Source organism: Solea solea, chromosome 12, assembly GCF_958295425.1.
Source record: "Solea solea chromosome 12, fSolSol10.1, whole genome shotgun sequence".
In the NCBI taxonomy this organism is placed as follows: Eukaryota; Metazoa; Chordata; class Actinopteri; order Pleuronectiformes; family Soleidae; genus Solea; species Solea solea.
In genome coordinates this window covers 23,236,610-23,249,224 of record NC_081145.1, presented here as the reverse complement: position 1 = coordinate 23,249,224, position 12,615 = coordinate 23,236,610, and the positions used below count along the sequence as shown (strand labels likewise).

At 40.6% G+C, this 12,615-nt stretch overlaps 2 protein-coding genes and 1 non-coding gene across 3 annotated transcripts; 1 reads left to right on the top strand and 2 right to left on the bottom strand.

Annotated features, from left to right (window-relative positions):
- Positions 1 to 753: 753 nt before the first annotated feature.
- On the bottom strand, positions 754 to 4,740 carry LOC131470020 (ankyrin repeat domain-containing protein 26-like). Its single transcript, XM_058645509.1, has 2 exons — positions 4,028 to 4,740; positions 754 to 3,667 (listed from the first exon to the last, which is right to left on the bottom strand). Exons 1-2 carry the CDS (start codon positions 4,738 to 4,740, stop codon positions 754 to 756), a joined length of 3,627 nt encoding a protein of 1,208 aa, XP_058501492.1.
- A 686-nt stretch (positions 4,741 to 5,426) lies between these two features.
- trnap-agg (transfer RNA proline (anticodon AGG)) lies at positions 5,427 to 5,498 on the bottom strand. The gene has a single exon. It is a non-coding gene; the product is annotated as a tRNA-Pro (tRNA).
- Positions 5,499 to 6,323: 825 nt separating this feature from the next.
- Positions 6,324 to 10,122, top strand: setd6 (SET domain containing 6, protein lysine methyltransferase). Its single transcript, XM_058644492.1, has 9 exons — positions 6,324 to 6,474; positions 7,297 to 7,377; positions 7,859 to 8,003; positions 8,087 to 8,228; positions 8,299 to 8,493; positions 8,576 to 8,738; positions 9,067 to 9,247; positions 9,470 to 9,606; positions 9,717 to 10,122. The coding sequence occupies exons 1-9, from the start codon at positions 6,448 to 6,450 to the stop codon at positions 10,035 to 10,037; spliced, it is 1,392 nt and encodes a 463-aa protein (XP_058500475.1). The 5' UTR covers positions 6,324 to 6,447; the 3' UTR covers positions 10,038 to 10,122.
- The last annotated feature ends 2,493 nt before the right edge of the window (positions 10,123 to 12,615 follow it).

Below are 12,615 nucleotides of genomic sequence, written 5' to 3'. Positions count from 1 at the left end.
AGCACTTCCTGTCTGCATTTTTCAAAATAAAAGCTGTTTGAATTTCTGCATCATGATTGTGAGGAGAGTAGGGCTACAACTAACGATTATGTTTCATTAATCTGTAGATAATTTTCTAGATTAATCGAGTTTGGTCTGTTGATCAAACCTGGAAAAGATGTAATATTTTGTCCACAACCTAAAATGATTCAATGTAATGGAAAATAACACTTGCTCTCAGATATTGCTTTTTTTAACATACACACTTGTAGCTTAGTCACATCACTAATGGCTCAAGACCAGACACTACTTATTTTTTTCACCTTTAACCTACGACGTGCACAGTTTAATTCAAACACCTTTAATCTAAACACGTACAGCAAACTGAGTAATGCCCACACAAAACTTGATTTATTGATCTGGCTGTTCATTTCTGTCTGTTCCTTTCCCATGGCCAGATTTCCCTGCTGCACAGATAAGCTCAGATGCAGGAGCCAGCTATAAAACTATGTAAACTCTCTGTGCCTCAGAGCCATCTTTGACCTGGCTATATGGAGCAATATATGCTTTTGTTTAAAATAGAGACATTAGTCGGAGTCCGTGTGTAAACCCGTGGAAGATGGAGGATTTAAGACAAGGGCCAAATATTTTGAAGCCACACTTGGTCAGAATAAAGATCTTCAGTAGTGTCTCCTGGTACAGCTGAATCCCCCGCCAATGCAGCTCCATACCACCATTGTGTTGTGAGTCATGGATGTCCACACAGAGCAACATTCAGCTCTGTTTTGTTGTTGTCCGCTCAAGGCTATCATACTGCATGGAGCAGGCACGGGCCAGTTCCCTCTCTAGCCTTTGGATGTTCTGTTCCAACTCATGAGGCTTACTAGTAGTCACTTTGATCTGATCCCCTGCTTTTTGATTAGCTGTCTGGAACTGCAGGTTCACTTGCACCAGATTATCTGCCCTTAGGTGGTTGGGGAACAGGTCCTCACACGGTTGCATTTTACTCCTCTCCAGCTGGACGCTACAGCAGCGGGACCTCTTCGGGGAGGTCAGCTGTTTCTTAATCTCCCAGTTCACATTCTCTAATTGGCTGCAGAAAGACACTGCCTTCTCCACCTTCTTCTCTGCTAGATCTTCCACCTTTTCTTTCATTCTTCTGAATCCACCCTCAGCCTGACTGTGTCTGCTCAGGTCCATCGTTGGACTGTTCCACTCCTCTGCTATCTTGTTGGCTTTCATTTTTAATTCTTCTTTTTCAAGTGCTGTCAGAGACAGTCCCAACCTCTCCTTCTTGAGTCTCTCCACAGTGTCCTTCAGCTGTTTGATGGTGGTATTCTTAGCCATTATAATTTGTCTCTCAGGCTGCACATAATGGTTTTTGTTGTCTAACATTCTTTTGGTCCTGCTAATGAGTTTGAGGAGCTGAGTTGTCCTCTCCTGCAGGTCACTGTGATTGTTTGTGTTTACCGCCAGAAAAGTATTACTCATTGGCAGCATTTTTAGTGAATTAGCATGCTGCCTTGTGTTCTTTTCATTGTCCATCTTGTAGATCTGATCTTGGAGGTCAGCAGGCTTCTTCTTCTTGAACCCCTCCACACCGTCTTTCAACTCTGTGATGGTGGTATTCTTATCCCTTTCTTCCAGACTGCTCTTCAGACATGCAGTTTGTCTCTCAGACTGCACACAGTGGTTGTCATTCTCTAGTATTTTTTTAGTCCTGTATATGAGTTTGAGGAGCTGAGTTGTTTTCTCCTCCAAGGTGTTGTGATGATGTGTGTTTACCCTCAGAGAAGCTTTGTTCATCGACAGCATCCTGATTGAGTCGGCTTGCTGAAATAATTTAGCCTTGGTGTCATTGTTTTCTTTGGCCATCTTGAAGATCTGGTCTTGGACATCATAAGCCTTCTTTTTCTTGAGTCTCTCCACAGCCTCCCTTAACTGTTTGATAGTGGTATATTTATGATTTTCTCCAGGATTGCTTTTCAGACTGCTCATTCTTTTCTCAGGCTGTTCATAGTGGTCTTTACTCTCTTCTAGTATATGTTTAACCTCACCTGAGTCTCTGAGGAACTGAGTCTCCTCTTCCAGGTCATTGTGATAATGTGTGTTGGCCTCCAGTGACGTTTCACTAGTCAACAGTTTTTCAAGTGAGTCAGCCAGTTGCCTTAGATTAGCCTCTGTTTCATTCTTTTCTTCTTCCAACTGTTTGAGCTGGTGCTGGAGGTCAGATGCGTTACTGGTGCACTTATTATTTCTTTCCTCCACCACTTGCACCTTCTCTTCACAGCCAGAGTGCTGCTTGGACAGAACATTTTCCCTCTGGGCCCGGTGGAGCCCTAACACAGACTGACTCTTTAGCTGTTTGTTGGGGGGATTTTTATCCCTTTCATCAGGACTTCTCTTCAGACTGTTTATTTGTCTCTCGGGCTGCATATAGTGGTCTTTACTCTCTTCTAGCACTCCTTTAACCCAATCTATGTCTTTAAGAAGCTGAGTCTCCTTCTCCAGATCACTGCAATCAGGTATGTTGACCTCCAGAAGAGCTTCCTTGATTGACATCTTCCTGAGAGAGTCAGCTAGTTGCTTAAATTTAGAGTCTGTTTCATTCTTTTCTTCTTTTAACTTGTGGATCTGGTCTTCGAGGGCAGCAGCCTTACTGGTGAGCTCCTTAGTTCTCTGCTCCACCAGTTTTACCCTCTCTTCACAGTTTGAGTGCTGTGAGTGGGTGAATCTGTCTCTCAGGTGATGGAGCTCCTGTCTCTCTTGTTGTTGCAATTTCTTTGTGTTTGTTTGAGGTGCCAGGCAAAACTCAACCTCATGTTCTGCCACTGCCAGAGTTGTTATCTTAGCTAACTCAGATTTCAGGGTGTTTACCTGGTTTTTCAGATTGTTGCTGTTGGCTATCTCAGCCATCTTCAGGTATTTTCCACTCTGTCCTTCCTGTTTGTTACCATTGTGCCTCAGCTGGAGAGGGAGCTGTGATTGCGCTGATGCATTGATGGAGCTCTTGGTGGCTACTGACTGTAATAGATTATACAAACCCAAATCAACATCAGTAATTTGTCCATTATCTCTGTCTGTATCATCTTTACCATCATGACTGGTGACACTGGGTGAGTCCCAGTCTGATAGCTCATCTTCAGGACTCAAACCAAGCTCAGTCTTTTGGTCATACGCTGATGCCCCAATGGGGCTCTTGGTGGCAAGATCAGTCTTTTGTCCATTAACTCTGTCCTGTTTGCTTAAAATACCAAGTTGCTTCTCAGTCTCCATCTGTTTAATATCGCCATTGCTATCATGTCTGGTGACACTGGGTGAGTCCCATTCTGATAGCTCATCGAGAACACCCAAACCAAGATCAGTCTTTTGGTCATTATCCCTGTCATGTTTGCTCACAACAGCAAGTGCCATCTGATCTTCTGAGGAATCTTTCATCTGTCCTTCCTGTTTGTTACCATTGTCCCTCAGTGAGAGTGGGAGATGCACTTGCACTGATGCCATGTTGAAGCTCTTGGTGGCTGAAGGCTGTTGTGCCTGGTGAATTAATCCAGCCTGATTGGCCACAGTTTTCTCAGTGTTCTTAGAAAGACTATCAACGTCAGCCAAACCAAGCTCAGTCTTTTGGACATTATCTCGGTCATATTTGCTAAGTGGCTTCCTAGCAGCCCTTTGTTTAATAACTTTGCTGTCATGGGTATTGGCAGAACCCCAACCAAGCTTAGTTTTTTGGTCATTACCACTCAAGGGTCCACCATGTGGTGCGGCAGAAACCTCTCTCTTTCTAGATGCAAACATTTTACCTGCATTTGCTTTCTGTGATTTTTCCAATTTTCCACCTTCAGCTAAACGTCGATCATTCTTTGAATCTTCTGAAATCTGGTTTAGTGACCCTGACCTGGAGGTGTTTGTGAGCTCTGGTTTGTCATTGCAGTGTGCAGACGCCTTTCCCCCGTTCCCTTTTTGCATAATTTCCCTTTGTTTGTTTTTGTATGAATCCAATTCATTATTTTTTTTCTTGGTGATCAAAGGGAGACAACGGGAAAACCCATTCTTTACAGCATACTCACACGCTGTCCATCCTTTGGTATCCTTTAGTGCAGTATTAGCATTAAACCTCATGAGTAGTTCCAATATATCGATCTGTCCTCTGCCAGCAGCTATCATTAATGGGGACCTTTGTTCTTGGTCAATGACATTTACATCAGCTCTCTTGTTGAGGAGATAGTTTGCCATCTTAATATAATGCTCACGTACTGCTACGATCAGAGGTGTAAAACCCTTCTTGTTTTGGGCATTGATGTTAGCCTTATGGTGCAGTAGCAAGGAAGCAATGGGGACGGATGGGATGTTTGCTGCCAGGTGCAGGGCTGTGTTGCCTTTGTTATCCACCAGGTTAGGCTCAGCATGGTTTTCCAGCAGCATGCCCACACATTGCTCATGCTGACTCTGCACTGCCTTCATTAAGGCAGATCTATTTTCAGAGTCACATTGATTCAGCTTTGCTTTCCTCTCAATAAGGAATTGCACCACGTCAACGTGTCCTCTGGCACAGGCAACATGAAGTGCATCACTAGTCAGCTTGTTGAGTTGAGTAATATCTTTCTTGGCAGCAAGCTTCCTCAACTTTGTCAAATTACCCTTTGAAGCAGCTGTGTAAAACTCCTTGAGTTCTTTTTCCAGGTGTTTGTCGACAGGGGAACGTACACTGGCCTCATAGGTGCTTTTAGACTTTCTGTTGAATAAGTTGAGCATCTTCATCGTGTGTTATTTTGGTCATTATCTCTTTGTTTAGTCTTTTGACATCAAAACATCAACTTTTAGGAGGAACTGGCTCCCTTAATGTTGCATTACTGCCCCCTGGTAAAGTCTCCTCTCATCCGGAGAACATCAAAAGCAATTTGTCAAAACATCAAAGTCAACTGTTGCTATGGCAATGTGTTTTTTTTCTGTTTGGTAGTGTCTAGTTTAGAAGTGTAGGAGTATCCTAATTCCAGAAGAGGGAAGTTATGCAACATCATGGATGCAAGCTGCCATTAAACACCATGAAAGAAGAAAGTACTTACTATATGTTTTTACATATTAGATACTGTATATATTTACTTTGTATACTATATTAGTGACCCTCTTTGTTTGAGCCTATCAAAGGATTGCTAATGTTTTATTATTTGTAAAGCTCATTACTGCAGCTTTTTCTTACTTTTTGATTCAACTCTTTGTTTTTCTTTTATTCATAATCTATTGGGTGGACCAATAATAATTTTTTCTTATGAGAAAATGTGCTACTTTCTTTCTAAAATGTGTTAATTTCTGTCTTCTTCCTCATAACCTGCAATACATGCGAGCCATTCAGTATAAAAATAAACATATAAAGAAATGTTTGATTTCTTAAGATATCCTTCCCATGAAGATGTTATTGTGTAAGTTAGGAAAATTAGGAAAAAGCAGGGCTCGTCCGGGATTTGAACCCGGGACCTCTCGCACCCTAAGCGAGAATCATGCCCCTAGACCAACGAGCCATATAAACTTGGGGAACATGTCTAAGTTTGGATCCCCACAGCTACTCATCAGACTGCTGATGTGGCATACGTAGAGTCGGAAAACTGATTGAATCCCGCCGACCAGTGGTGATCAGAGGATACTACATCACACAGACCAACATATTTATACGACAGAACCACGTTGAAAATAAATTTCCTCTTTTATAAAAAGGGATATCAGTAAAATCACTTTAGATGAATAGAAATACAAATGACAGCTGAAACATATCCACTTTATCCTTGAGGAGACACCACTGTCACAAAAAGTCACACTTTATCTACTGTCTGCTTCCATGATACACATGTTTGTTTATATGGAAGACCATTTTCACTCGTGATAGAAAAATACAGCTATGATTTTCAGAGACCGTATACCTGGATTTTGTAAGTGTATGAAGCCATAAACAGACTTTAATTTGAATTTCTAAAAAAAAAATGTCTGATTTTAAGTATGCGAGTAGTCATACAACCAAGCCAGTCTTGTCCAGAACGTATGGACAATTTTGTTTCGCTTGAGCAAATTCGGTTGAGAATTTCTACGATAAAAAAATGTAAATGTTGGACTTTTAATTTGAAATTTTTTAAAAAACAAAACAATGTACGGTAAAAATGATTTTAAGTATATTAGTAGTCATAGATGTCCTGAACAGTCTTGTCCACAATATATGGAAAAAAAATAGTTTTAATTTAACTCAAAATTGGGATCCATTGGGATCCAATTTTCCTATTTTTTTTCCTCATTCTAAAATGTCTTTTCAAACGTGCACGGGCTCACTGTTTTAACTTGAAAGCCGGATGCGGATTTCCTTACATGTCAGCTTGATTCTTCCAGTAGTAACGGCCTGTGTGTCCCTGCCCGCTTGCCGTAGTTAGCTGTCAGCTAAGTTGATCAGTATTTAGTTGTAGTATTGGCATCACGTTTACAGAAATGGCAACGGGAGCAAAACTACTCAAGGTTAAAACCTTTGTTTTACACTTAGCACAAAATATTAAGAATATCGTGGGTGTACAGAATTAGCGGACCGTATGATACAAGCTGTTAGTTAAATAGCCGCAACCGTTGAGTTAACTTTAGCCTCGTGTTTGTAATGTGCTACGTCCGTTGGATGACGTTATGATTGTGTAATGTTTTACTACCACTCAAAAACAGCAAATACTGATAATATTTCATTTGAAATCACTAATCCAAATTGAATTATCACTGATATTGTGTATGGAGCATAATTCGCACGTCTATGCAAGACTTTTGAAACTTTCCAGTTTTAAAATGTGTTTTACATGTTCTAATATCTAATATATGAGATATTAGTCTCCACTCATCCAGACACAACTTATTTTGGCTGCACACTGTTCTTTCCACGTGATTATGATCTCGAAATATGATGTTGCATTTCTGCATGTGAGCTGTACCAAGAGTCTTCTGCACTCACTGGCCACATTATTAGGTACACCTTTTATAATAAGGTGGCGCTGGTTATGACCCTCTGCTGCTGTCGCCCATTCAGAGATGGACTTCTGACTGCATCCCTTTGTTGTATTTAGTCACAAACTCAAATTATTAGTGGATATGGGATGGTTGTGCATGGAGAATCCGTTTACACAGACCAACCTGTTCGGCCACATTCAAAGTTACTTAAATCTCCTTTCTTCCCCATTTCAATACTCCGTTTGAAGTCCTGTGAATTTGTAGCACTGAATGGAAAACTGCAGCTTGAGGTCACATCATGCTAGTGAAGCTCTAATGTTTTCTGTGGCTGTTTGACTCTGTTGCTGACAGTTGGATGACAGCTCAGAAATCACCCCTCTGGAGGATTTTCTACAGTGGTGCAACAAAGTCGGGCTTGTGCTCAGCAGTAAGGTATGGTACATTCTGTCATTGTACTGTGTATTCTTTTTAAGTTGTCTGTGTCTGTCTGACCCATGGGCAGTTCATTGGTTGTTTGATCCATGAAATGTGAGGAAATGTTGACCAGTTGTTGACTGGTTTTAATTTATTCAATTCAATAAAAAACACATTGAAATCTATTAATACATTTTTTAAATGTTGATAATTAAGTAAGCAATTACAGACAATCTCCTGCTGTTCAAATTACATCTAAAAATCAATCTGTTCTCTCAGTTTTGACACTGTCACATATTGACACCTCCTATACTCACTCATATCTTATTAAAGCGATACTTGTGTTCTTTTAAAAACAAGTCAACAGTTCTCCTTCCTGTGCTCTCTCACCCATATCTTTTAAATAACACCTCTGTGTCTCATACTTCCTCCTTTAAACCTCTCACACAAACCCACCTTGTGCCTCCCCATCATTTTCATTGGATTCTTTCCCTAACAGGTTTATGTGAGTAAAGAGGGAACAGTCGCAGAGTACGGGATGCTGGCAAAGGATAACATAGAGTTGGGGGAAGTTTTATTCACCATCCCCAGATCAGCTCTACTTCACCAGGGAACAGCCAAGGTTTCTGCCCTCCTGGAGAAAGGTAACAGTTGGTTGGTTGGTTTATAAAGATGGTTTTCTGAAGATTAAAAGGTCAAGCTGTGAATTTCCTATTTCCCTTTACAGAGAAGTCAACTCTGGAGAGCTCTTCAGGCTGGGTTCCCCTTCTGTTGGCGCTGCTGTATGAGTACACATCCTCACAGTCCCACTGGAGACCCTACCTGTCTCTGTGGACAGACTTCAAGACACTGGATCATCCCATGTTCTGGTAAGAAACAGTGTCTAATCCGTTGAATCTGTAAGCTTTCATCGCAGTAAGTCACAGTCCATCCTTTCAGGTCTAAAGAGGAGAGAGACAGACTGCTGAGAGGAACAGGTATTCCAAAGGCTGTGGACACAGATCTGGCTAACATCCATAAGGAGTACACAGATGTAGCCCTGCCGTTCATCACCAAGCATCCTGACCTCTGGAACCCCAGCACACACACACTGGAGCTGTACACACAGCTGGTGGCCTTCGTCATGGCCTACAGGTCAGTGAACATGACACAAGAGTGTGCATTCATAAAGAGTGTGTGTCCTAAAATGGTGTCCTCTTCCGATTTCTCCCTCCAGTTTTCAAGAGCCACAGGCAGAGGAGGACGAGGACGAGGACGATGAAGATGATGATGATGACGATGAGGACGAGGAAAAGGCCCCTAATCCACCCATGATGGTTCCCATGGCAGACATGCTGAACCATGTGTCACAGCACAATGCTAATCTGGAGTTCACACCGGTAAGCTGTTCATTTATTAGTTAATTATTGATTTATTGTATCTGAACATGTATTAATTAATGTTGTGGTCTTTACGACACGATATTCATTTCATTATAGCCTGAGCAGGAAGTTTATTTATAGTGTCTAAGGCGGCAAATAACGATTATTTTCATAAATGAGTCTGTAAACAGAGGACATGGATCACCTGAAGTCCAGTCCCAGCAATAGAAAAATGTTTTTCTTATTTCAACTTCCACTTGTTTTCAAAATTCTGTTTTGACTAAAACATTTTTAGACTTTTAGTTTATTTAAATTTTTTATCTCTGCACTGTTTCATTTTTCTCAGGACTGTCTGAAGATGGTTTGCGTGCGGCACATTTGTAAAGGCGAGGAGGTGTTTAACACCTACGGCCAAATGGCCAACTGGCAGCTGCTCCATATGTATGGCTTCAGTGAACCATATCCAAGCAACAGCAACGACACGGCTGACATCCCCATCACCGACCTCTACGAAGCCTCCAAACAAGGTATCAGAGTGTTGAGGAAATGGAGGACTACGAAAGTTAGAACTGTATTATAAGGCACAAAATGTTTTTGTTTTTACTGTGGATATGGTACACGCTAACCGTGTTATCAAGAATATGATCGGTCATTTCATCCAACAACACGCAAATTATTCTTTACTCCACTGGCGGTCCCTCCTTTCTAAAGACTTGACCTCCTTGTCCTCCTCCTCCTCCTCCTCACAGGTATTCAGTCCGATTTAGATCGGCAGCTGATAGAGGAGCAGTGGGAAATGGTGCATGAGCTAATACAAGAGAAAGAAGCCTTTGTCTTTGGTAAACATGGCTGCCTTACAGACACAGAGCTGCACACTGCACTCAAGGTGAGGGAAAAACAGCCAGTACTCATCACAACTCACCACAGAATGCATTCAGGATGATAAAATATGCATTGAAATATGATTTTTTTTTCCCCACCTCTGTTACTCTTCAGGTGCTGTGCATGTCAAAGCAAGAGTTTTCGGAGTTCATAGAAAACGAAGGATGGGAAGAAGTGGATGAGGACGAAGAGGCGATTTCCTTTTCTTTGTCTAATGACGGCCTCCCAGAATTAGAGGCTAGTTGGAAAAGGCTCATTCACAAAACAATCCTCCTGACTCTGAAGTCTTACGGAGATGACGTGGACAGAGACCGTGCTCTCATAGAGGATCAGGCAGCACTTTCTAAACTTAGCAGCAGGCAACAGAAAGCTCTGCAGGTACGGTTTGGACAGACGAGCATCCTGTACAAATTACTGGAGCTCACAGGGTCGTGAACTGTGACAGGGACCACAGTGAAATGTTGTTTTTTTTACCTCAAGGAAAAAAAGCACTGCAAATAAATTCTTTCCTGAAGATGTATTTATTTTTTCCAGTTTGTTTTCCGTGGTGTCTTGTTTGCATTCATCTCCCACCGTCCTGTGCCTTAAACTGACATCACATCTGTCTTGAGACAATTTAATGAGTTAAAATACTCAAGATCAACTCTGTCTTTACTAGAACAGCTTTAAACACATACAGCAAACAACATAAACAGATATCAAATATATTACCTGTGTGTATTAGTTGAATCTTAAGTGTTTTTGAAAGGTAAAAAAATGTCAAAATGTATATTTGTAAAGAAAGAAAATAAACATAACCTTCAGAACGATAGATCGTTGTTCATTACTCACACTAAATACATTTGAATTTCCTCTTAAACGTCTGTCCTGCATTAATGAAGCTGTGTCCTAAAACCACTAACAACTCTTTGGAACTGTCCTTTAATGATTACCATACATGGTTGAACAACTATGCATAGTCCTGTGCAGCATTTCACCCATAAACAGGGCAGCACCGTCTATCGTGATGTTTACAGTACACGATCAAAACTGTGGCTGTTGTACCAGTTCAACTCCACAAGGTGTCAGTGTAGACTCAGAAAAATCACTGTTTGAAAATGTAGAAAAACCAAGACTGATAACATAAACCAGAGCTAGACCCCCAAAGACAATAACAATAAGAATAAATATTAATTTTATTATTATTACTGAAACCTTTCACAGACTGCCAGGAATTGTGCCCCACTTGAAAACCACAGAAATATAAGAGCCAGAGATCAAACTCCTGACTCTGAAGGTGTCATTTACCTGCTCATCCACAGACGATTGTCAAAGCTTATTTTAAATTAAGAGTTATCTGGTAGTAAGACTTGAAGGTAAGTATCTCTTAAAATTCAAGTGATTAAAATTAATAATGATCTGTGATTAATTAATCTAATTGATCTATTTTTTTAATCTCACCTCAACTTGAGGTTTTTTATTTAAATTCATTATTACATAGATCAAAAGATTGATATATAACAACAGATGCAGCCATGCTCATTCTGCTGTGTTCTTTTGTGTGTTCAAACTCCAAATAATTAGAAAATACAAATTAAAAATAAAACATCAGGTCCATATAAAGTAGCCTGTCCGGCACAGGCTAGGCTATGGCTCGCTAAATTGCTAACGTCTTCGCTGCTAACGTTAGCTTTGGCTGCACTCGTGAGTGGGCGCTTTACATTGACGTGCTAGGCTAAACTTGAGCTGCTTGTAAGCAAACTCCTTCTTACACAGAAGGTATATCACTTTACCTTCATTAATGGTGCCGTCGGGGCGTTTTTTAACCGTAAATGTCCTGTTCATTGGGCCGAGAACTCTCACACGGTCGTCCATGTTCACGTCTCCTCTCTGTAATCACTGCCCTCCAAACACAATGACAGCCAATGGTGCGACTGACCATTGTTTTCCACCCTCAACAACTCAAGCACAAGAAGCCCAACACATAAAAACGAATTTTATTAAAAAAGAAACAGCAAAATTAGAGATTAAAAAATTAGATTAACGCGATTAAAAAACATAACGCGCTAAAAGGCAAATATCTAATCAGCTCCTGACCCCTGACATGGGTGGCGTAGTTGTTGGTGTCAGATGGGCCAGTCTTAATATATCAGAAACTAATAATCTGGGATTTTACACACAGCTATTTTGTGGGGTTATATAGAGAAGCGTCCTAAAAAGAGAAAACATCTCATGAGCATCAGTTCGATGCCAGAGGTCAGAGGAGAATCATCTGACTGGTTCAAAATGTTAAAAAGGACACAGTAACCTAGGCAACCACTCTTTACAACTAACCTGGTATTTAGAAGAGTTCATGACACAAAGAAACTTTAAGAAGATGGGCCATAAGATTCTGGACCCTCATTAAGAACCTTAGAGAATATTGAGGTTTTGCATCTGGAAATTCACAAACACCACCTGCAACCATCCATGGAATGATACCAGCTGTCAATCACAGTGGAGTCCACCCATATGTGTCGTACTTTATTGTCTATTTTCGTCAAAATGGGAACAGTATTTACACACTTTACATCACGTGCTATTGTAGAAGACTTGAAGTTAGCGATTAAGAACAACTCATCAGGAAAATGTTTATTGATGATATAAATCAAGTGACAAGTAGACTCCATTTTCCCACAGATTTCCAATCAAACTGACTTTTTTTTTTTTTACAACCGGTGGAGTCGCCCCCTGGTGGCCTTTCATTATAGTCTTAATTCCTGGTTGTCCACTTTTTAGTTTATGCTGTAGAGTTAAAGATTTCTCATTTCTAGGGACAGGAGTTGTAAACTAGCAAATTGCTATTTACTCTATGTGCAGTACATCACATGCACTTTATGTCCACTGTGTCTCACTGCATTGTCCCTGATAAATATAGATTCATTGAATTGAATTGAAATTAGTGTAAATTTGCACATCTGTTTTCTGAGCTTTAAAAAACAAAGACATTAAACTGCTTTACTTGTTTAATTCAAAATCAGTATCATCACACACT